We start from the raw sequence: 25,945 nt of genomic DNA, 5'->3' as shown, positions 1-25,945 counted from the left end.
CCTACATGGAAGCATGGAGAGAAGAGACATGTGGGATGCAAGGATATATAATTGGACTCCAGAGGAGAGGGGAGAGGGCACTTAGCAAGGACTGCACCTTTATGACCCTGTTTTGACCACCCATATGGTGTAAACTGTCCCCAGAAAGAGGAAGTGGCCCTGGGTGAGAGGACTCCCTACAATTCCTGCAGAGGGTGAAGGCTGTCATCTTGATAGCACTTCCAGCAGCTAAAGGAATAAATCCATCTGGGCAGAACACCACAAAATCCACTGCATATAGCTATGTCAATACTAGATCAAATCATCTTTAAGATAAAAGGTATTTCTAGGGATAGTGAGTCTACATAATGATGAAAGTTCCATTTAACTGGAAGGAGATAACAATTCTAAATATATATTATCCCAATCACATGATGTCAATATATATAAAGCAAGAATTGGCAGAAATAGAAGAAATCTAAAATCATAGCATGAGACTTTAACATACCTTTCTCACTTGACAGGAAGAAAAAGATGTAACAGTGCAGAAGTAGATAAAAATCAAGTAGATATGAATGACTATAAAATAATAGGCATAATAGGACTCTGCAGCAATTTCAGCATATACATTTTTTTTTCGGGCACACAGAATAGTTACATTTCCTGAGTGGTAAAACAAGTTTTACCAAATTTTAAAACTCAATTGAAGGATTGAAGTTAGGACAGAGTGAATCCTCTGATAACATAATTAGGTTAGACATCAATAACAAAAGTAAAATTAAGAAATATTCATTTATTTGGAATAAGTGAAAAACAATAAAACTCTTAGAAGAAAATATAGGGGGAAATTGAGGTGATCTTGGGTTTGGAGATGACTTTTTAAATACCACACTAAAAGCATGATCAATGAAAGAAAAACTTGGTTAAGTTGAACTTTATTAAAAGACAAGAAAAAGACAATCCAGAGTATGAGGGAAACTAGCAAAACATCTGATAAAGGATCGGCATGTAAAACATATCAAGAACTCTTAAAACTCAACAATTAGAAAACAACCCATTTTAAAAATGGGCAAAGATCTGGAAAGCTCCCACAGATATATCTATGGCAAATAAGCAGCTGAAAAGATGCTTAAGATCATACATTAAGAAGATGCATATTGAAAATGAGATTATCATGATGCACCGATTAGAATGGCTAAAATTCATAACCTTGACAATATCAAATACTGCTGAGAAGGTGAAACAACAGGAACTCGCATTCACTGCTGGTGGGAGTGCAAAGGCCACTGGAACAAGTCTGGCAGTTTCTTACGGAACTAAACCATATGCAGCAATCACAATCCTTGGTATCTACTCAAGTTTAAAACTATGTCCACACAAAAATCTGCACACAAATGCTTATAGCAGTTTCATCCATAATGACCAAAGCTTGGATATTTAAACCACTTGACAATTTAACAACTTAAATAAAAATGGGCCAACTCATTGAAAACCACAAACTGCCAAAAGTCTAGTCCTGTAACTAAATACATTGAATTCTTAAAAATTAATAAATTGAACTCTTAATTTTAAAACTTTTGAAAAAGAAATATCCAGGTGTACATGGTTTCACTGAAGTCTTCCAAACATTTAAATAATTATCACCAATTCAATACAATCTCTTCCAGAAACTATGAACTGGTATCCCTCATGAACAGAGCAGCAAAAATCTTAAAATATTACACATTGCAACCCAAGTGGGGTTTATTCTAGGAATGTAGGACTGGTTCAATATTTGAAAATCAATCAATGCAATCCACCAAGGAGAAAAACCAAAGCAAAACCATGGCTATATCAGTTTATGTAAAAATATTTGGAAAAAGTTGAAATAGTTGGGAAAACTCTCAAACTAGACCTAAAAATCATCTTCGATATTTTGCTGACCAGTTGTAGAAAAAAACATGGTTTTATATGCCATTTCTTGCTTTTTCATTATGAATGTATATTTATCAAGTTAGGAGGGTAGAACATATTTCACCCAAGACTTGTGGTGTTGGCATTCATTTCTATTCTTATTCCAGAACCTACAAAAATGTTTCTTTGCCTTCAAATCAGGTTTCCAGTAACAATGAAAAAGAACGAGTAATTTAACAAGAGAAATAGCTGTTAAAAGAGAATGGGGTGGCCCTAGCTGGTTTGGCTCAAGGGATAGAGCATTAGCCTGCCGACTGAAGGGTCCCAGGTTCGATTCTGGTCAGGGGCACATGCCGGGGTTGTGGACTCAATCTCCAGAAGGGGGTGTGCGGGAGGCAGCCAGTCAATAATTTTGGCTTGTCATTGATGTTTCCATTGCTCCCTCTCCCTTCCTCTCTCTGAAATCAATAAAAATATATTTTAAGAAAGAGAATGGGGTGAATGGAAGCATTAAAATACCTAAAAGGCCTAGAAAAAGAGAAATCACCAAGGAATCACTATTTCATCAAATGAAAGCTTTGCTAACATGAAGTTTTATTCCCCAAATTGCCTTGATTGTGTGAAGGTAACATCATATATTCTGCAAGGACTCAGAAATATCATTGTCTTCTGGGAAAAAAAAAATTACTTGAACATTCACAGTGGGCCATAAGACAGAAATCAAAATTAGGAACTAGGAAAAAGGTAATTACAATTTAAAACAGCTCCCCTAGCTCACTCAGCAGGACTGATGGGACTCTGCAAAGTTCCACCTCAGCCATCTTCCTTAGCTCCCAGGTTTTCTTTACCCACATCAAGAAATGCTTTGTCTAAGGCCCTATTCTTTACCTCCCAGTTGCTATGCAACCACTTGACATCCGTTACCTGACACTCATGCTATTCTCTTCTGGCACCTAACACTGGCTGACCTCTTTGCATCATACCAACCAAACGAAGAGTGGCACATTTTGCCATTTTCAGTGTCAATGAATTTTAATAATCTTCTGCATCTCTCAAATTCATCAACAATCCTCCTCCCTAGTCAGACATATCCCTAAAGCCCCAATTACTTAGCATGAGGGGAAAATCAAAACACAAAGGAAGACAGCAAATAAGCACGTGAAATATGCTCATCACTGACCATTATAAGAAATACAAAATAAACCACAATGAGCTATGGTTCCACATCCACTAAATGCTAAGATAACCAAAGCAACAACAAATTGCAACTAAAAATACCAGTACCTGGCAAGGATTTGAGACACTGGGACCACCACACGTTGCTGGTGGGTGTGTAAAATGGTACACCCACTTTGGAAATCGGTTTGCAGTTTCCTTTAAACACACCATATGACACAGTAATCTTAATCAGGCATTTACTGAAGAAAAATAAAAACATACCCACACACAGACTTGCATACACATATTCATAGCAGCTTTATTTATAACAGAAAAAAACAAAAAACACAAAGGTCCATCAACAAGTGAGTTTATAAACAAACTGGTATAATCATACAATGCAAACTATTAAACAATAAAAAATAAGCTAACTACTGATACATGCAACATAAATATCTCTAAACCATTGTTTAGGGAAAGAAGCCAGACACAAAAGACTATATATAATTCCATTTATTTGAAATTCTAGAAAAGGTAAAACATTAGTGACCAAAGCAGACCAATGGTTGCCTATGGAAAGTGGGGGTCAGGAGATTGATAAAGGAGAATAAGGGAAATATTTTAAAAAAAAATCCTCACCCAAGGATATGTTTTTTTAAATTGATCTTGGATAGAGAGAGGAAGGAAGAGAGAAACATCGATGTAAGAGAGAAACATCAATCTGCTGTCTCCTGCATGCACCCTTACCAGGAATGGAACCTGCCATCTTCGGTGTATGGGATGATGCTACCAGCTGAGCCACCCAGACAGGGCAACAAAGGAAATTTTTAGGTGATGGGAATGTTTTATATCAAGCTTCTGGTGGTAGCAAATACATGACTTCATATATTTGACAAAATCCACAGATTTATACACTTAAATTGGCTAATTTTATTATATATAAAATGATACCTTAAAGCTTAAAAAAGATGTAAATATATCAAAATGGGTAAAATCCTTGTTAAATTTCTAAAGTCTACAATGATATATATTGCTTTAAAATCAGAATAAAAATGCCGTTTAAAAACAATTATAAAATGATTCTACTACATAATCACAATTACTTAAAAATAAATATACACAAACCAGAGCTAAAAAGTGGAAGGAAAATTGCCATTTACTTTGGGTGAGAGGGCATTAAATTCCTTCTAAAGGCATTTGTAAATTAGGGTGGACTTTGTTCTAAAAATGCAGTTGAAATTATTAGTAATTATCTGTATAAATCAGCAATTATCAATCAATATGCAGCAAGAATTTTAAAAGCATGCATTACCTGATGATTTAGTTAGGGGCACTGACTTCTTTTCCCTTAAGACTGTCAAAATGACAACAGCCAACACAATAGCTGTCTGGTGTGAATAAATCAAAATCATGCCCTTTTTTTGTCGGATCGGCAAAAAAAATATACTTTCTGGTGTGCCACATAATTTTAATAGTTTATGTGTGCCATGAGATGGTTGAAAACCGCTGGTATCTAGAGCTTTTGTCCTAGTTAATGAATTAGGAAGGTGTCACATGGACCCAACTTTTAAAAGACATTTTTAATGACTATTTGGTGATTGGCTTACACTTTGATTTTTTGTAAGTTTCTGTTTCAGGGTTATTTGTTCAAGAGTTATCCTCAGTATCACTTAGAACAGTGAGGCAAATACATTTTCGTCTTAATTTAATGTCTTATTCTTTAAAACTACCAAGTAAATAGTTCCCAGACCTGGAATACATTTTCAATTCATTAACACCCTATTTTGTAAACAAAAGAAAGAGAGCAAAAATAGCACCTCAATTAAAATTTCCATCCTGACCAGCTGTAGAGAAGACATAAATTGGGGGTGGTAACTGCTTAATTTCTTCGAGTAGCTCATCTATTAAAACAATTCTTCAGGAACATTTTTTTCAATTTATATGGAGACCAAATATTGGTTCGCAAACATGGAAACCAACTAACTAGTAATCTTGTTTTACAGATTTAAAAAAATGCTTTCTGTCAAGACCATTGTGGCCAACTGTGTATAGTAAGAGCAAGAAGTCATTCTTTAGAACAGAACCTAATGGTCAACTTGAGTTTAGGGGCAAAACTAAGGTGCTACAATATTGTGACATGACTCAATATAAGAACAGTGAGAGACAGGTCACTTTTGGGAGACTAGGCAAGAGAATGGACTTAGGACACACAGGACATTCCAAACCTTGGAAGGCAATGGTAGGTGGATACCCATTCCCAGAAATGGGGCAGTACCTGAACCAATGCTGTTAACAGATCATCATGGCATTATCAGGAAATCCCAGGCGTGATACTCTTCCTTTGTGTTCTTTGTATTTACTGGAAGGCACAGTAAGATCTGTGGCTTTTAGAGGTTCTTGATGTTTCTTCTGCAGTATGTCCAGTACCACCACTTACATACCTTTTATCAGACATATGGGTCAAACTATTAGATCACAAAATAAATGGTAAAAACAACCCTCAGCTAATGCTTGGTGATGAATAGTTTGTGTTTCAGTGACAGATTTTTTGCATCTGTGAGTAGGGAAGGCTGTTTGGATAATTCAGCGGCTCCCTAGCGTTATCAGGGACTGATGATTTTCACTCCTGTCCCAGGGAGCCAACCTTGTGACCATAAAATGACTGTCGCCGTTCTCATCCAGACAAGGAGGAGAGCAGAACTTCCTGCGCCAAGTCTGTTAGTGGGGGAAATCTTTCTCCCACGCCCCTGGCAGATCTGTTTTCACTGGCCAGGGCAGGTTCACGTAGTCATGCCTTATCAGTTACTTAAAAGGGGAATAAGACCATGAAGGGGTCCAACATCCTCGGGCACAAGGCTGCACAGAGGGGGAATGCTTGAACAAGCAAGTAAGAGGGAGGGACAGGATGGCTGTTGGATAATAACAGTATTTCTCACAACTGGACAGGGCTATAAACACACAGTACATGGCACACTAATGTCCACTGGCTGAGAGGGTAAACTAGCACTCAGAGTATGAAAAAAAGTATAATATAATGGACTATGATAAAAATATATTTCAGGGACAAATAATACCTAAGATTTAGTGAGCATACTCTACAGGCCAGACACCAGTCTATGTACTTTATGTGCATTAACATATTCAAACCTCACACCGCTACCTGTATTTTACAGACAGGAAACAGAAGCGAAGTGACAGAGCTGAAATTTTAACTTAGGAGTTAGACTCCAGACCCATGCTCTCAATTGCTACCTTATGCTGCACAAGGTGATGTAAAAGAGGAATGAATATATTCTAAAACCATTTTTAAAAAATCAAATAAACCAAGGGAGAGGTGGAGAGGTAGAAACCAAGCCAAAAGGGTAGCAGAGATTTACACATTGTACATTTTATTAAATACTGGGTTTTATTAGAACAAATGAACTTCTGATAGAAGTTTCATTTAAAAACTGTGGCTGTGTTCAAATTCCTACTTGACACTGCCTTTTGGGTAAGCATTCTATTTTTACCAGTTCTATACTCAGCCATTATGGGCAGAAAAATTATTTTTTTCATAACAGAACGAAGGACTTTCTCAAGTGGTACAACACTATTTATAAGAGGAATAATCCCAAAGTGTATGACCACACAGAGTATATGATCAGAGAACACATTGTTTTTATGGTATATTTATAATAGCTACAGACAACATTGCGAACTCATGCACAGTAAGTCTTTACTATCTACTGAAGGTTCTACCTGACACATGAAAATTATCCATGTCCCAGGGTTTGGCATTTAGCCAAACATTAAACTATGATGGAAGATGGCTATCAAATTGGCTTTTCCGACCACACAGAAAAGGTGTCAGCTGCAACCTCCATCCTGGAGTCGTGGCGGCAAGTTCCTGGGAATTGCTTTTTCCTGTGTTTTGATCAAGTCTGTAATGGCTGAGAGCACTGCACAGTCTCTGGATTTAGTGTCCTTCCAATCGACAGGATGGGGGCTTTCGATCTTCTCTTGCAGAAGGGTATCTAGTTCCTTTCTTAATTCCTAAGGTTGGAAAAATTACACAAGTTCAACAAAGGCAGATGTACAATAAAACAATGTAATAAATAAAAGTGACTAGCTGAGACAGGAACTTCAGAAGCTGTTATACAAAAGACTGAAATAATTTAGTAAGCAACTGAAGTTCAGTAAAATTTGAAAATTTAAGCTTCCATCTCACTTAGACATTTACAATGGTTGGTCAGTAACTACCTCAAAAAACAATGAATCAATTTCTCAACACTATTTGTCTTGCTGAAATATATCAAGAAATGTTCACAAAACATATAACACCCTGAACAAAACCACAAGACAACATTTTAACTGGCAAGTATATTCAAAGACAATCACATAAAGCCAGTCACCTTAACCAAATGGGCAATTCTTGCTGGAGACTGAAAGACAATCCATTCATCTACAGCAATAGTTTCCTGATCATTATCTTTCTGGATGGAAATATCACCTCCAAAGAACAGGAGACAGTATGGGGAAACTTCTGTGCAGTCATACAAGTATATCTATAAGGAAATTAAAGCAAATTAGAACATTAAAGAGTCTGAATTACTGCCACAGTAATCCAATTATTATCAGTATCAATTTGCTATTGTATTGATCCTTTTAAAATAGGTATTATCCTATTCGTGTAATTAGAGAGACTAGTTATGAAGAATAATTTTAAACAAGTCATTCTTAACTCAGAAAACATAGTTTTATATTTTTATTTCAATTCAAAGAATATCATTATTCTTAAAATATTTTCTGAGGGACAAAACCAAAACACTAAGACAGCTGAAAGTATTTTTATAACTTTATAAACAGAATCCCACTTAACATTCTGACAAGTACTTACCCTATATAATAAAAGGGTAATATGCAAATTGACCCTAACAGCAGAACGACTGGGAATGACTGGTCACTATGACACACACTGACCACCAGGGGGCAGACGCTCAATGCAGGAGCTGCTCCGTGGTGGTCAGTGCGCTCCCACAGGGGGAGCTCTGCTCAGCCACAAGCCAGGCTGATGGCTGCCAGCACAGTGGTGATGGCGGGAGCCTCTCCCGCCTCCTCAGCAGCGCTAAGGATGTCCGACTGCAGCTTAGGCCTGCTCCCCGCTGGCAAGTGGACATCCCCCGAGGGCTCCCGGACTGTCAGAAGGATGTCTGACTGCCAGCTTAGGCCTGATCCCCCGGGAAGCAGGCCTAAGCCAGCAGATGGACATCCCCTGAGGGGTCCCAGACTGCGAGAGGGCACAGGCTGGGCTGAGGCGGCCCCCACCCTGCCCCCCCAAGTGCACAAATTTCTAGTAAGGTATACTGATATGCCAACAAAATTCTTTGTACAATGTAAACTCCTCTATACCAAGAAATACCAGCATTTCCAAAAATTAAAATACAAAAATGGATCATGACATATGTTCACATTAAAAGTATAGTTTATTTGCTTAAGAAAGTTATAATTCATGTCTTAAAAAAATTTTTAAAGAACAAATTTTGTTTATACTTATGAAAATCATACAATGACAAGAAAACAACAACACTGACATTAAGATCCATGATTATTTTTATTTACTTACACTACTGGTTCTCATCTTCAGGTGATAGATAAGCCAATTGTAATGAAACTCTGTTTGCTCCACATTAACGGATTTAGGATGAATAGAAACTAGTCCATCAGTTTTTGTGTAAACTTTCACCCTTTAAGAAAGTTAAAATGGAGTTTGTTAAAAAAAAATCCTAGAGATTCCAAACCAATTCCAGAATCTAAAAAAGCGCCACAGGTAAGTTCAATTTATTTTTGCGATGTAAGTTTACAAATTTATATTCGAGGAAATATATTTTTTAATAAAACATGGAAAAATATCAGCTAAATGTGAAAACTCTATAAATCACACATCAAATCCTCTTCAAGGTATAATTACTCAACACATTAAAAAGGTGTCAAAATATTCCTTAATTATGTTTCTACTATTCCACTGAAGAACAAAGAATGAAATAAACAGCTGAAATACTTCAAAGCGATTCACACAAGGGAATGGTCTATACATAATACTGTCAATTTTGATACTAAAGCCTTTAATCTACAGAATAACTTTGTGAAATGATAATTTAAAAATTTCACAGGTTATACACCCAGGTGAATATAAAATAAAAAATTAAGAATGGTTAAAAGGAGTTTTAGCTACAACTGTCTTTTAAAAACCTATTCTAAACTCCCATTTTCAAAACAGGAATACTTGGAATAAATGTACTCTGACACAACTCTAGTTCACTCTCTTCATTCCTAGGGGTCTTTTCTTTGATAGTCATAAAAATTTTACCTCAATTTGTGTGAGTTTTTAATTAATATTATTCATCAAGGAGCTGTTTGATGACTTATTTATAAATAGTCAACGGTAATTACCTATATTAGATGTGTACAACTCAGTGGTTAGACAATCATATACTTTATATAGTGTTTCCAGTAACCACCTGGCACCATACATTTATCACATTATTGACTATATTTCCTATGCTTTCCTTTACATCCCTGTGGCTGGTCTATAGCTAACGAATTTGTACTTCTTAATCTCTTCACCTCTTTCTCTCAGTCCCCCTAAATTCCTTTCCTCTGACATCCACCAGTCCAGTCTGCTCTATGTCTATGGGTCTATTTCAATTGTGTTTGCTCATTTATTTTGTTCTTTACATTTCACATATAAGTGAAATGAGTATCTTTTCTGTGTTTCTAGGAATTCATATACTTCTGTCAAAACCATGGTGATGAGGCATCATTCAGAATAGATTCAGAAATTATTTTCCTCACTGCACAGTCCATTTAACCAGTGCCATCCTGAAACCCTACATTGCTGCAGCAGCAGAGTCTGGCACTTTTTCCATATGGGACCAGAGAGAAAATATTTCAGTTCAGGCTTTGTGGGCCCTATGATCTTGGCCACAACTACTCAGCTCTGCTAGTGTAGCAGCAGAGCAGACACGGACAACAGGTAAACAACCCGGTGTGGCTGTTTTCCAATAAAAATGTACACAAACAAGCTTTTGGCCAGTGGGCCAAAAATTGCTGACTCCTGGTCTAGATCAAAACGAAGTACCAGTCCAAAGAGACCTACCCCTCCCCCAATAGCACCTTCCCAGGATGGCAGAGGGATATATAAAATGTTTGTACTTAAAATAATCTGTTAAACTACCTTTTAAGAAAAATTTGACAAAGTACTAATGTCAAAAAGTCCTTGGATCACTTAAAATGTGAATAATCCAGCCACGATTAAAATTCATATTATGCATAATCTTATACCTGAGAATAGGGTTTCTGAGAATCAGCATTTTTGACATACTGAGTTCTTTGCAGTGGAGGGCTGTCCTCACAGAGCACCCTGGCCTCTATCTATTAGCTGCCAATAGTATCACAGCAGTTGTAACCATCACAAATGTCTCCAGACACTCTCAAATGACCCAAGAGGCAAAAATCAAACTCAGTTGAGAACCAACAACCTAGAACATAGACTATGCTTTATTTTTAAGGTCTATATTTTTTATGTTTATAATCATAGAGTTACACAGCTTTTTCATTTAACATGTTAAGGGCCAAGCCTGTTTTGTCTTCCTTTCCGTTTAGCCCTCGATATCCGATTTCACCGATATGCTGGCAGCACCAGTGACTGACATGGCACTTAACGTGTTAATATCAGTTCCGATATTCTATATGTTACAATGTCTATTTTACATGCCCACCTATCAGAAAAGTTATATAATATGGTATCATAAAATCACTAGAGGCCCGGGGCACGAGATTCATGCACTCGGTGCGGGGGGGGAGGGGGGGGGGGTGTTTGAGGGGGAGGTCCCTCTCGCAGTCAGTGAGCCCGGCTTTTGGCCGAGGGAGCCCACTGACCACCAGGGGCAGCTCCTGAGTTGAGCATCTGCCCCCTGGTGGTCAGTGCATGTCATAGTTACCAGTCATTCTGCTGTTTGGTCAATTTGCATATTAGCCTTTTATTATATAGGATAACTTTCTCATTTGTTACTAGACTTCTATGTTGTTTAAAATATAGCTTTAAAAAGAATCTGCAATTACTTCCTTAGGACATATGCCTCAAATTAAAATATTCACTTATGAATTCACTGCGCCAGGGTGTATTTTAATGACTGTTGATATATAATTCTAATTTAGAGCACCCTTAAAAAAAAAAAAGGGGTGGCAATTCACATACCACTAGCCATTTGACTTTCAGTCTCTCTTTTTCCTCACTAGCTCATTTCTTAGGCAAAAATATGCCAAGTTCTCTCATTCTGTCCAACTACAACTGAGGCTAATTCTACTTGTACATGTCTTATATAATAAAAGTGTAATATGCAAATCGACCAAACAGCCGAACAGCGGGATGACCATCCGGGACCATGCTGTGACACCCACTGGCACCAGGCCAGCCACGGTGGGAGCGATACGATTGGTCAGGGGCCTGGCCATTGTCCCATGACCACCCCGCAAAGGGAGGCCCAGGTTACTGGCTGGTGGGGTGATCAATTGGGGAGCTCCACAATCGCCCCAAAGAAGGAGGCCCAGGCCACCAGCCAGCGGGCTGCGGTGGGTGGGTGAAGCCTCCCTCTGTGAGGGAAGCCCTGGTCCCAGTGGCCAGAGGGAAGTCTGGGTCCTGGGTGCCAAAGGGAAGTGATGCTGACAGCCAGGGGAAGGAAGGCCTACCCTTGCACAAATTTCGTGCAAAGTCATACTTTATTTTTCACAATAGTAAAATCATGATTTTATTCAAAGAGACAAATTACAAAATTATGTTTTAAAAGACAGGCAAAACATCCTGAAGCAAATCTATTCTAAGCAATGCCCACCTGGTACTGTGTTTTTTTTTTTCACATTTAAAAGTTTTGCATTTAAAGTTTAAGATAGCTTAGAGAACTTTGATATAATATGGCTACAAGTAACCCACTCATATCATGTCACTGAGCTTCTGGGATGATTTTAATACCTGGCTTACTTTTCTTGTATTTACACTGCTATTATATTCACTAACATTCTTTGTAAATCATGAATAGGTGATTGAGAGCTCACACCAGGGATGTGCTATGAGGGAAAGTTTGCCTTCTCTTAAATCAGGGGTGGGGAACATTTTTACTGCCAAAGGTCATTTGGATATTGACATCATTCACGGGCCACACACAATTATCAACTTAAAAATTAGCCTGCTATATTTGGTCAGACATTTAATTAACTCACTCCTAATGCCTTTGCTGGGCCAGACCAAATGATTTCTCAGGCCTTAAATGGCCTGAGGGCTGGACATTCCCCACCCCTGTCCTAAATAATCAAAAGTAAAAAGAACAAGAATCTGGCCCAAATATGACTAAGAGCAAATGTATAATGAGCCCTGTTGTATTACAGAATTTCAAAGTTTAAGAACAGAATTATAAGTAATTCATAATCTTCAATGCTTACATTTTTCTTTTTTTACCCAAATTTAATCGGATTTTAGCAACTTTGGGATAGAGGCCAGCACAGATGACCGCTTTAATTATCTTCTCATTATCTATTAGGGGTGGGAAGGTAGAGAAAAAAGTGTAAAATACTGATACAATGGACAATAGCAGCAAGTTATTTACACTGTTTTCTGCTTTACCTGAATTTATATTGGATTTTGGATCTTTAGGACTTCTACTGCTTACAAATCCAGCTCCAAGAAGATGCTCAGCAAACTGCCCTTTCATGTTATGCAGCATCTAGAGAACAAGTAAACAGAACTAGAAAACCTTTCTCAGACTAACAGGGGGTTATAAAACATAAATAAATTTAGCTATAAGCTTGTCCTGCTCTATAAAATACTGCAAAATGTAGTGTTTTAGAGCAGGAATTGGTAAACTACATTATATAAACCTGTTTTTTGTCAATAGAACACACCCATTCATCTACATATTATCAATGGTTGCTCTGCACTATAATGGCAGAGGTATGTGGTTGCAAGGGAGACCATATGGCTTGTAAGCCTACAATAGTTATAATCTGATCTTTTACAGAAAAGATTTGCCTATTGTAGGATATAAATACTGATATTTAAGGATTACTCCATTTTGCAAAAAGACTAATATATTCTTCAAAATTGTTCACCCCATATTTTGAAAGAAATACAGAAAAGCATATTCCCAACATCCATCCATATTTCTACTATTGAGAATTAACTACTGTTGCTTATTGGCACAAAAACTTAAGGTCTTTTTAAGAAAAATCATTATTTGGGTAAAAATGATGCATTGCTCATTATAAAACATTCAAGTAATATTGAAAAGTAGAAATAAAGAAAATTCCCTAAACTTAATACTGTCAGAAAGATCATTCATTAAGAAATAATATTGCAGGACATTATGTATACACTGACAGAAGAATTAGACAAAAAAAACTATCCTAACAATGGGATAACAGTATAGAAGCTGTTTTATGAAAGTATTAAAATTAATTCTAGCTCAATTTTTTAAAAGTTAAATAGAAATGAAACTGGACTAGATGAATTTTACAATTTCATAATCATGAGATATTTAATAAGGTATCCTTGCAAACTTAAAGAAAGAAACTATAAAACATAAACTTGGTCATATTTAAGTGTATCTTCCTTTTATGAACTGTGTGACTTTAGTTTTCCAACTGAAATTCTCTTATAACTGACTCTCTGGGTTACCTCTTGAGTTTTATTACCATTATTTTTTATTGTTCTGGACAATGATCTTTACATTCTTATTTTGAACTAGTATATTTACATAATTTCAGTGTACATCACCAGCTGATTTAGTGTGCATTCTTCATTACTGAATTCTTTTTGATTCATCCCTCAAAAGGCAGCATTTCATTTTCAATGAATTTTTCAAGGACAGCTCAAGTTCATGGGTGCAGTACTTCAAGTGCTTTCTTGAATGTCTATCTTTGTCTTCAGATTTTAATATCTTGACTGAATACAATATTCTCAAATAACACTTGGGTTTAGCCAACTTTCCATACTTGTGGTTCATTTTTTTTTTTTTTCAGGAAAATGTTCTTACACATTTCTCAAATACATACTTCATCACACTTGAATTGTCTATGTACAGACATCTATTATTTTCAGGATGGATTAGTCCTGTCTTCCTGTCTGTAAGTTTTTACTTATTAGTTTAATGTTTTCCTTTTGCAGCTGCATTTACAAAGTGTGATGATCTCAAGCCTTTCTTCTATGGCAATACTTTGCTTTAAAGGGATGTATATTTTGTTTATTGTAATTCTTTTGGCCTTTAATTTTTCTTCTTAGCCCAGCAGTCTTTTCATTCTATGGTTTCCTTTCTTATTGTTTTATTGAATTCACATTCTTAACCCTTTTCGGTCCAACGTCCAGGCTGACTCGACAGACCAGGCGCTAGGAGCAGGTCCAACGTGGAGCTGAGGTCGACACCGCAAACCGCTGTGATTATATGCACTGTCAGTGTAAGGTGCTGGGTTGCATGTGGGGAAATGTTTCAAAAGATACCACACTATGAAATGTTTTAAAGAATAAACTCTTTGATTGAACATACTTAATAATATAACCAGTGAATTTTTTGGTTTAAACTTTAAAATAAGAACATGAAAAAGTTCAACATTCAATCCTGTCAATTAATTTGGACCAGACTGTTTGAATTCCAAAAATAAAATTGGACCACAAAGGGTATTAAACTGCCCCATATTAGGAAACAGTTTTAAGTAAGGCTATAGCCATGATCCTTCTTTTTATTTTGTTGCTGCCTTGGCAGTTTTGATTAAATATGCTAGATTCCTGATTCTTTTACCCACTTATAGAATTGTTAAATGTCCAGTCCAGGGTTCATGCCACACAGCTGAAGTGTATACGTGATGGGGAAAGGTGAGGACATTCCTATTCTTACTGTTTTGAGATCACTTCTCCCTTACAGAGCATCTGCCCTATGTACTGTTAACTTTCTTCTGTTTCACAAATGCCTACTGCCCAGTGTTTTCTCACTACAGTAAATCAGTTCAAGATAAAGATACCTACCTAAAAGTTAAAGATACCCTGTTTGATATTAAAAATAGGTTTTAGGAGTATTAGTGAAAATTTTCAGGTGGAACCATCAAAATGTCAAGTAGAGGGTGGGTACTGTGTTTTCTTGCTATACTTTAGATTCTCGTAGCTTTCCTTAGCCATCAGTTGTTTATTGTATTATACATCTTTTATTATTTTGTTGCATTTGCTTTAATAAAGATTTTTATAATGAATCAATTTCATAAGACAAATTCACACAATTAACCTTTTGCTACCAATCTAACTGTACAAAATGCATTCATATATTCCCTCTCTAATATAAGTGAGAATCACTTCAAAACATTCACCATTACCTGCAGTGTGTTTGAAGACAGAAAATATTCCCAGCAATAATCTTTTTCATATCTGAAACCACGTCGTCTAGCTTCTTCCCAGCCCTATGATGCAAAGAAATAAAGAAAACTATATCATTCCCCAAAGCAAAGATTGCCTACTTGTCTGTCTTTATTTGGGTAAGAATCTTCTATTGATGTTCTCTCTGTAAAAAGGTCAAAGAATTTTGAAATTTATAAACTAAAGAAAAACAAACCCCCCCCATGATCCTAATTGTTAAGAGATAACTGCCACTGAATTTCCAGACCTTTCTACAAATAAGTTATCTAGTAATACATTGTGCATTTTATATAAACTGGCATCATACTGCACATAATGAAGTTAACAAAATGAGCACTGTTCAACAAACTTCAATGCTATCAAATATTTTTCAACTTCACAAACATAAAATTATTTTTTAGCTAGAGGAGGAAAGATGGGGGAAAAGGGAAGTAATACTGAATGAGCTCAAAGGTGGAAAAAAAAAAATCCCATGCTATGCAGTACAAAACTGACTCAAGAAGTTGCTGTCTCTATATACCATATAACATTTAAATTTTTGAAAAGATGGGTGTTAAATGTTTATCTTCAGCTAAGCCTGGCATTTGGAAACAGAAAATGTCTATATTCTGAATAATGTACATGATTAAGATATTCTATCAAAATGTTAAATTGGAACATAGGTTTAAGTTATTAATGATCAGAGAGAGACTTGTCATAAATGTCAATAAGATAGATACAAGTGAATATCAAATAAAATTTTAAAATAAATTATTCACTTGTTCAATTGTGATCAAAACAGGAACATACACTGAAAAATGAGGTTAAATTTTTTTTCAAATGTTCACCTAATTTTAAACATTCTCACTTAGCAATTTATTCCTAATACCTATGATAATATAGGTTTTAAAAAGTTAAATATTATCAGCTTTTCTCTTGAATAAACTGTCACAAGTTATTTTTCTTACCTCAAATGCATTCACAACCGTCAGGTGGTCACTTTTAGAACCCTTTGCCAATTCCTTTCTTCTTGCATCTGCGACCTTTTCTTTCCCCTTAAAAAATACAGAGGAAGGCAATTTAAATGGCTCTGACAGTATATAATAGGGCACAGTAATAAAAAGCGAGTGAAAAATTGTACCTAAGCAACAACTATTACGTTTGCATAAAAATGCCGAGCCTTTCCGTTGTATCTTTCTTACCAATGGAATGACAAAGGGATCCTTGAAGCTGAGACTAGCAGCAATGGTGAGGACTGGGTCTAAGCAACAGAACAGAGCTCCGAAAAGAATCATTTTTCCAATGTGTGGCTCAACTGGTAATCGTGCTAAGTGGACTCCAAGAGGTGTCAATTCTTCTTGTTTATCCAAAGCATTCTGTAAGGCAAGGGTTTATGTTTAAAACAGACATTCTAAAGCATCACATTCAAACCTGATTTTAGTTTGCTTAGAAAAAAAGAGGCCACTCTTACATGGGAATGCTGTAATTCACAGTCAAGTTTTTTAAAAACCTGGGCTCCAGACCCCACTGATGACAAGAATTTGCTGGCCTTTTCAAGATTTTGTTGTCTGCAAATGATTACATCAAGATCGGCTCTTAAATTCAGTTGGGAGAGGGGATGTCACCCTGCTCAGGCTTTAAATGTTGCTGTCCTTTGGTCGTCTACCTCTACCCTAACTAATAAGATGATTCTAAGCACCACCTAGCTCTCCAGCTGTATTCTATTAGATAAAAGCTTGAAGGGGAGAGGGGTCACTAGTAAAACCGTACTACTTCCTAAAATGCTAGTAACCTCACTAAATCTAACCTACTTTCCAACAAAGACGGTTAGATAATATACAATGCTTGTTCATTTAAACAACTTATTACTCACATTAAAAGCTATTGCAATGTTCTAATATGGGCTAAAGTCTCAAAACATTCTGCACGGATGGCTCAAATAAAACTGAAGTATGTAAAATATACTTGGGCATCCTCTAACTCAGCACCAATCAAAAGAACTTGTAGCGATAACAGAAATGTTCTATTACTGTGCATTGAATACATGAGGCTCCTCAAGTGGCTACTGTAATGGACAGCACGGCTCTAACTTCGTTCTCTCCATTCTGGGCACTAAGTCACAGTCCCTTTCTCATCGCTGTAGGCACTACCTCACAGCTAGTTCTGTGCTTCTCAACATGATCTTGCACAGATGGCTACCAAGTAAGCAGTCACTTGACTAAGATACTGAAACTTAGTTTCTCAAAATACTGACTTCATTAGAAAAAAATTTTTAAGGGGAAAAAATGGTAAGAATAAAATGAGAGGTAGGGAAACATGCTATTTTGGAGAAAACTCACTTGTTAGCATTTCTTCAAAAATACAAGAGTTGCCTTAATAAAACGTCCATACTGTCAATAAGTTACTTAGATTTGACAAAAACTCTAAAAACACTACAGTAATCAGAAAAAGTAGAATAAAACAACCAAATTCATTTCAAGAAAACAAAGACTAAGAATTCAAAGATTTCAAAACTGTATGGAATTTTAAATCAAGCCTACAATGAAAAAAATTGTGTGGAAAGGACCCAGTATTAGAAGACATTATAAAGGTATCATTTTTTTAACTTTCCAACTCATATTTCATACACTCAGGTGAATAGTCAACTAGTGTATAAAACTGGCACTGCACATTCACCAGTCTGCTCTGCAGTAATGAGAGTAAATATATAATTAGCTGGCTGACATGCTCTTAACATTCTACATCTAAGTAACAAAAAGAAAAATCAGGTTTACCAGTTCCATCAGGTGTTTTATGGAGAGTGACACTGCTTCATTTGATGGTGGGTCCATTAACCTACTCAGAAAATGAGCAATTCCACCTAGCCTTAAGATCTAGGGGAAGACAAATATAATTAAACATATATCATATATTGCCATAACAGTTTAGTCCTGCCTGTGTCACTCATTCAAGAAGAGTAGCAAACCTAAACATTATTTTCAAGTTAGTGTTTTTACTAGAGTAAGTTAAAATTACATTTGTGATTCCAGAAAAACATGCTTAAAGGCTAACATGCTACTTTCTATCATCCACCAACTCTTATTAATGAGAAAAGTTGGTTAAAATCTCAACTAACAAGTTGATTACCAATTAGCAAGTTGATTACCTTATTTTCAAAATAAGGATAACTTTATGAAAATATGTAAAATACTGGAAAAAAGGGTAAGTAGTTTATAAAGAGGAATAAAAATCTTAAGATGGAGTAACAGTAGCTAATATTTACTGAACACTTAACTATGTGCCATTAAGAGTTATGTGAATTTAAGTTATTTGTCCAATGTAACAAAACTGGCTTGTCAGAGGGGTGGTGAGATTCAAACACAGGTTCTTTGGCTCCAGAGCAGTAAATGAAGAAAAACTTTTAAATAAGCATTTGAAGGAAGTTTATAAGCATAGTTTACTAACACACACAGGAAACAAACGCGTGATAAAAATTAGAACCCCACCCCCATTTAGCTTTTGAACCACCCACCTAATTTACCTTTATTTGTAAACAAAGTTCTTCCAAAGGAGTTCTCAAGATTTCTGGCAGTTGATAGTCATCTAGAAGGCTTGCTCTAAGACTATTATACAGATGATAGCAATGACCAGGCTGAACTCTTAAAAAAAAAAGGTGGGAGGGGAAAGCAGGGAAGAAGCATTTATCAGTGACATTTTAGAACTCCAGAGAAAAGAATAGGCAGAAAACGTAGCCAATTATCTATTTCTTACAAGCCACACCATAACTAATTATTATTTCACTTTTACTTATCATATATTAGTGTCCCAGTACACGGATTCGTGCACATTGAAAGGAAATTAATTAGAATATTTTAATATCACTATTTGTCCTTTCTCTATAATAGAAGCATCAACCAAATTCACAATTGACAATGACATATCGAAACACACGCGTGCGATTGGCGCCAGTGAGAGCTTTATATGTATCGTGCATGCGTGAGTCAACTTAGCCTTTTATATAGAGATAAACTTGCTTAATTAGACCTGCTTTCTGATTTAGCTAAACTTTTTCCAGCCTAGTGAGGTACCCCAACTTCTCTTTCAGTTAACTGTCAGCAACACAGCAGTAAATATCAACAAAAGCAGATTATTATTGTAGATCACTCAGGGAGAACAAAGGGTAAAATATTTAACTGTAGCAGTGTTTGACCGTATTCTGCACAGTGAGAAAACCTGAAGTCGTTTTCAAGTTCAGCATTTTTTACTTCTTTTCCGTTGGATCAAGTTTCCAAACTTTCTGAATCTCTGTTGTCTTGCTAATATAAAAAAAAAAAAAAAAGGATTCTACTGAGTCTCCTATCTACCTACTCCAGGAATTCTGTGAGGATCAAATGAGATGAGGCATGGGAAAATGCTCCACAAACATTTGGTTGAACTGTAAATTGTTTGCACCTGACTATAAAGCAAGTCAGGTTCCTAGGCTGAAGAAACTCCAAGGAGGCTAGTCCCTAGGGCAGGGGTCCTCAAACTTTTTAAACAGGGGGCCAGTTCACTATCCCTCAGACCGTTGGAGGGCCGGACTATAGTTTAAAAAAAAACTATGAACAAATTCCTATGCACACTGCACGTATCTTATTTTGAAGTAAAAAAAAAAAATGGGAATACAACATTTGTATTTGCATGTGGCCCTCGGGCCATAGTTTGAGGACCCCTGCCCTAGGGAGAGGAAGCCGGGAGTTGCTACATGACATCATTACCCAGTGCCCACAGTGACCGTTTCCAGGCTGGGCTGTGGGTCACATTTTGTGTCAGCAGCGTTGCCTGCGATTTGGTGGGCTGTCGCTCCGGGGTGGTGGCGGGGCCTGTGTCCCACTTGGGGGAAGCGGAGTGTTGGTTTGTCGGTGCCAGATCCATGGTGCCCTTTATTTTTAAATGGCCAGCGTACATCAAGGCAGCTCCTGCGTTAAGCGTCTGCCCCCTGATGGTCAGTGTGCGTCATGGCTACTGGTCAAAGGGAAGAACACTTAGCCACACACACACACACACACACACACACACACACACACTCTAGTGGCCCGGTGCACGAAATTCATGCACATTAAAAGGGAATTAGAGGAAATATTTTAATATTGCTATTTGCCCTTTCTCTATAATAGAAGTGTCAGAGATGAAAGAAAATTAGTAAAATGTATATGAAAATCTTCCTCCTGTCAGAGTCTGGGGCGAGTCAGGTCCCCCGGCCCGGAACTGGGGTGGGGGATGGGGGCGCACGGCCTCAGGTCCCCCAGCCCCGGCGCGAGGGTGTGATGACCATTTGCATATTAGCTCTTTATTATATAGGAGAGATATAGATTCCTTCTCCCAATGTGTTTTCAATAGCCTTAAATCCAATATCCCTATGTCCTAGATCTAAGAAATAAAAGACTCTCTTCTCCCACCAATAATTTGGTTCCCTATTTCTATCTTACAGAATCCACGCTGCTATGCTCAATAACAGCAGTCTATTTAGATTAATCTCTATATGCCTTGTTGAACATTTTATGTAACATATCCTGACATTATATTAACTTGTCTATATTGTTTAAAATGCTTTTAGGTATGTGCTAATTAGTTGAGCTCTCAAAAGAATGTTGGAAACTTCATTTTTTTAAATCTAGTGACATGAATGATATTATTCACTGGACAATATTAGGGACAGATAATGAAGAGGTGAGAATATTCATTTCATGTGTTTTCAAACAAAACAAATTTTCTATCAACTCTTGCTGCTATTGGAGAAGGTGGTCCTTTCCCTATAGTAATAAAAATAAATTCTAAAAATTGTAGCTATTTCTATCACAAGTTTACAAAAACTTCATCTATTATATAACACCAGAGGCCTGGTGCATGAAATTTGTGCACGGGTAGGGTCCCTAGGCCTGGCCAGTGATCAGGGCCAATCTGTGGGGCAACCAGTGGGGCGACTGGGGGGGCCTCCCCGCTGGCACCCACCTTGGCTGACCTGGGGCCTGTGGGCTGGGGGCAGCTCCTGCGTTGAGCGTCTGCACCCTGGTGGTCAGTGCGCGTCATAGCGATCGGTCGTTCCGCTGTTTGGTTGATTTGCATATTAGGCTTTTATTATATAGGATGTGCTCAAAAACTAAGGGTGCTTCTACCTAGGACCACATAATATATTTTGCTCTGACCTTTAAATTAATTATCAAGCTAATCAGGTTTTGCTAAAGGAATTTACATCTATGGAGCCTACAAGGGACTATTTTCCATTTCAATTAAAACATTGTAGCCCTAGCCGGTTTGGCTCAGTGGATAGAGCGTCGACCTGCGGACTAAAGGGTCCCAGATTCGATTCCGGTCAAGGGCACATGCCCTGGTTTCGGGCTCGATCCCCAGTGGGGACCATGCAGGAGGCAGCTGATCAATGATTCTCTCTCATTATTGATGTTTCTATCTCTCTCTTCCTCTTCCTTCCTTCCTGAAGTTACTAAAAAATATAAAAACGAAAAAAACAACAACAAAAAACCACACTGTAATTCCACAGTTAATCTACACTAGGAGAGTGGGGATGAAGAGTTAGATAAAAATGTAACATACTTCATTTATTTTATATCCTGGTTCAAACCTAAGGCCTAGTGTACGTGATATTCTTAAAAGTGTGACAAAGCCCATTCCCTACAATGAATACTTTTTTAAATCAGCACCCAGTGGTGATAGGTCTGCATGGAAAAACCCCAGTCTTGCTGGGTCCCCAATCAAGTTATCCTCTAATAAGTGATTAGAAGGGTACATTACTTACACTAAACCATGACTTTGCATAATCTAATAAACTACCTGGAAATCAAGTTTTACTGGGACAATCTGCAAGCATGTCAGAGCTTTATAGATATATTACAAACTTAAAAAAATGGTCTGTAATGTTTTCTTTCAACTTTAATTTCCTTACTTAAGCCAATACCTGAACACTAAAGGTAATCTTCTCTACAACTCAATAGGATTTTACACTCACATGAATAAAAGTGTAAAAAGGCTGTGGAAAAATGCATGAAAATCAAGAGTAAGTACAATTATTTGTATGAATGGCAAATCGTTCTCCTATCATTAAGACATACTTTTACATACTATTTATGTCAATGGGAGAAAGGTCCTTTCCTTGTGTGTTCGTTGGTAACTAACGGTGCAGAACCTGTACAGCTGTACAGTGCAGGAACCAGGAGGCCAGACTGAGGGACCAGACTGCCTGGATTCAAGTCCTGCCTCTGCCACCTTACAAAGTCGTGTGACTTTAAACAGATTCTTTAACTTCTTTGTACCTTAATTTCCTTACCCTTGAAATAGAGATAATAACCTACCTCATGGCACTGTGCTGAGAATTAAGTTAACATAGTAAGTGATTAGGACATGACCTGACATTCAAATAGTATTAGTAGTTACCATTAGTAATATACACTTTTAAAAAGAAATAAAATTATAGGTAATATAACTAATAAGAATAAACAACATTAATTTAATTAACTGTACTGAGAATAAGAGGTAGAAAAATCATAAGAATTCCAAAGAAATTATAATTAAAATTTTTCCATTTGAAAAAGGTGCTAGTGTTTTACAAAACATGAAAAGTAACTCTCCTAATGAATATTTTTAAGTGTTAGCCACATATTTGCTACATACCATTTTTGTTTATTTTTAAAGGCTTCAGACAAAGTCCCATCTTACCTTCCAGCTCGACCTTTCCTTTGCTTGGCATTAGCTTTACTAACCCACTCAGCAGACATAGTACTGATGTTGTTCTGTGTGTCAAAGTGTGTTTCCTTTATTTTTCCTCCATCTATCACATAAACTACATCATCTATGGTAATGCTGTTAGGAAAATAGATATATAAAATATTAATACATAAAAAGCACATTAATCTATGTCAGGTCTACAGACAGAGATTTTAGAACATTTCTAATGGATCACATTAATTGTAGCAGTTCAGGATTTTCACCACTCTTCCCACATTTACCAACGTTATGGGATCAAGCACCTCATTGTATGCATCCTCAGCACCTGCAGTGGCAGCGTTCTGCCAATTCTGCAGATCCCATGCTAGATTCTTACTTGCCCACAGACAAACTTCATAGCTTGCCTGATGACTTTAGTTCCTAGCTTTTGTGACCCTCACCCCTTCCCAATGCCATGGTTTAATATCAGCTTTCACAGAACAACTTTAGTGCTGTACCGGTATATTAGTACCCTGAAGACAATACATTTTAAAGGTTATATATAACTGCCAAATTACCAAACTATTCCATCCCCAATCAACAAAAGGCAAATAAAAAAACACTGACATGAGCTCCCATGGTTTTTAGAAAGGCTTTGAGAAAAAAACCTAAAAAAAAACCACACACCCATACAACACTTAAAAGGTCGTTTCTGAAGAAGGCTAAAAAATTAGTATAGGTTAAAACAAACAAACAAACACTAAACAAACCTATGCCACTACCATGATTAAAACACTTATTTTTAAGATTACAAATATTTTGTAGAGAAAAAAGATTAAGGTATGTTAATAATTTATGGGGCTTAAAACTAATATAATCACAAGCAGTTGATATTTAAAACAGTATTTACCTAGTCTCTGCAATGTTGGTAGCAATTACTATTTTCCGAACACCAGGAGGGGTTCTTTTAAACACCTGTAAGAAAAATTACATCAAAACCCCAAAAGTACACAAATTTCTGATACTTCACTCTTGCAATTAGAGAAATTACTTCAGATACTATTCATTTTTAGCACTGTTTATCTGTTGACATATGTATGAATCTGATATTTATAGTTGTATTTATAAGATATACATCATTTTTAATACCATAAAACTCCCTTTAGGTATACCAAATTAAAACCTCCCACAGATGTCAGAACCTTATCACAAACAAGATTTTAAAAGAAATACAATAATTTACATAATGTTTTTTTAAACAAAAACTGGTTAAACATTGTATTGTGTAGTCAAGCTTTTAAGGGAGAGAGAAAAATTTAGTTTAAGGATAAGAAGTATGAATTACCCAAAAATATATGGGTAATGACAATAACCAAGCAGATGCCCAACTCATCAGAATAAATATTAGCTGGTGTACCTTCTTAAACTAGCTTTTGAGATTAGACTGGATTAAAACAAAGATCCTCTTCAAATGCTGAATCCTACCAACAATGCAACATCCACAAAGCTACCAAGTTGATGAAAAGACATGCAGCCAAGTCCCACTTGGCTATAAAGCAACAAAATGCACAAACTTATCCCTACATGTATAAAAGTAGTAATAGAGAAAATGCTGTTTCCAAGTCTATCACATATTCTCTAGCAAAGGAATAAAAAATTGACTGTTAGGGTGTCAGAGATGCAAGTGCCTCCACATTGAAAACTCTGCTAAGCCTTTGGAATCAAGAGTTCTCTCTCTTTCCTCTTCTTCTCTTTATCTAGCAGCACTCTGTAACTAATTCAGCTGGCTAAGCCTTATTCAGGACTGGTACCAGCAGAAAGGGTATTAAAATAATCTTAGTTTAAAAAAAAAGTTGTTGCCCTAACCGGTTTGGCTCAGTGGATAGAGCGTCGGCCTGCGGACTGAAGGGTCCCAGGTTCGATTCCAGTCAAGGGCATGTACCTTGGTTGCGAGCACATCCTCAGTGGGGGATGTGCAGGAGGCAGCTGATTGATGTTTCTAACTCTCTATAACTCTCCCTCCCTCTCTGTAAAAAATCAATAAAACACATAAAAAAAAATATATGTATATAAATTATAGTTATAAAAAAAAAATAAGAAAAAAAAATTAAAAAACAAGTCTTTATATTTTCTTAGAGAGTGAGGAAAAACTAGAAGGGATCCACCAGGGCCTGCAAACACTGCAATCCAGAAAATTATCTTGCCTTTGAGAATGCAGAGTTCATTCTAATCAGAGTAATCTCTGAATCTGACTAAGTCAAAATATTCAAAACCATAATAATAAAAACCAAAATAATACATTATTGACAAAACAGGAAATCTCACACCTACAAATATATATATACTAATGCTGTTAAATCAAGATTTCAAATATAAAGATATTTAATTTCTGGGTTGATTTATATTTATGGGAACTCACATACCTTTTTCCTTTTATTCATAAAAGCCAAACAAGTTATTGGTGAAACCAATCTTTAAATTTTTCCCTAATGTTGGTTGACACAACTAATTTGATTTGTGGATTACCCTCTCTAATTCATGTTTTTGTAAAATTATCTCCTGAAGACTCATTTGCAAAGGTTCCCAAAGAAGTATTTTTATATGGATTACTATTTGAAAATGTCTTAAAAATAAAATATAAAACAAAACGCACAATAAGCAGTCCCTTTAAGATTGCCTCAGTTTGAAAGATAGTCAATAAATTTAACATACCTGTGTCTGGTTAACTGTAGGCATCAGTGAATGTAAAGGTATAATAAGAAACCTGTCTGAAAATTAAAAAGAAAATTAATTTTTCTTTTTAGAAAATTAAATTTTAAGATAGTTGCAGAA

General features: G+C 36.5%; 1 protein-coding gene across 2 annotated transcripts in view; it reads right to left on the bottom strand.

The window, feature by feature from the left end:
• Positions 1–3,324: 3,324 nt before the first annotated feature.
• Positions 3,325–25,945, bottom strand: part of DHX36 (DEAH-box helicase 36) — a 44,551-nt gene continuing 21,930 nt past the window's right edge. For both annotated transcript variants that reach the window (XM_070406946.1, XM_070406947.1), the window contains 13 exons: positions 25,826–25,881; positions 24,024–24,088; positions 23,126–23,269; positions 18,957–19,074; positions 18,211–18,309; positions 16,639–16,812; positions 16,405–16,491; positions 15,418–15,501; positions 12,686–12,785; positions 12,505–12,595; positions 8,633–8,753; positions 7,422–7,574; positions 3,325–7,062 (listed from right to left, as the gene is read on the bottom strand). In XM_070406946.1, the coding sequence (XP_070263047.1) occupies positions 6,877–7,062; positions 7,422–7,574; positions 8,633–8,753; positions 12,505–12,595; positions 12,686–12,785; positions 15,418–15,501; positions 16,405–16,491; positions 16,639–16,812; positions 18,211–18,309; positions 18,957–19,074; positions 23,126–23,269; positions 24,024–24,088; positions 25,826–25,881 (1,478 nt within the window). In that variant the 3' untranslated portion in view covers positions 3,325–6,876. The remainder of the gene's footprint in view (positions 7,063–7,421; positions 7,575–8,632; positions 8,754–12,504; positions 12,596–12,685; positions 12,786–15,417; positions 15,502–16,404; positions 16,492–16,638; positions 16,813–18,210; positions 18,310–18,956; positions 19,075–23,125; positions 23,270–24,023; positions 24,089–25,825; positions 25,882–25,945) is intronic.

This window comes from Myotis yumanensis, unplaced genomic scaffold (genome assembly GCF_028538775.1).
Source record: "Myotis yumanensis isolate MYYU_CA2020_CCGP unplaced genomic scaffold, mMyoYum1.0.hap1 SCAF_2, whole genome shotgun sequence".
In the NCBI taxonomy this organism is placed as follows: domain Eukaryota; kingdom Metazoa; phylum Chordata; class Mammalia; order Chiroptera; family Vespertilionidae; genus Myotis; species Myotis yumanensis.
Note: the sequence above shows the minus strand (reverse complement) of the source record. Positions and strands in the feature narration are given on the sequence as shown.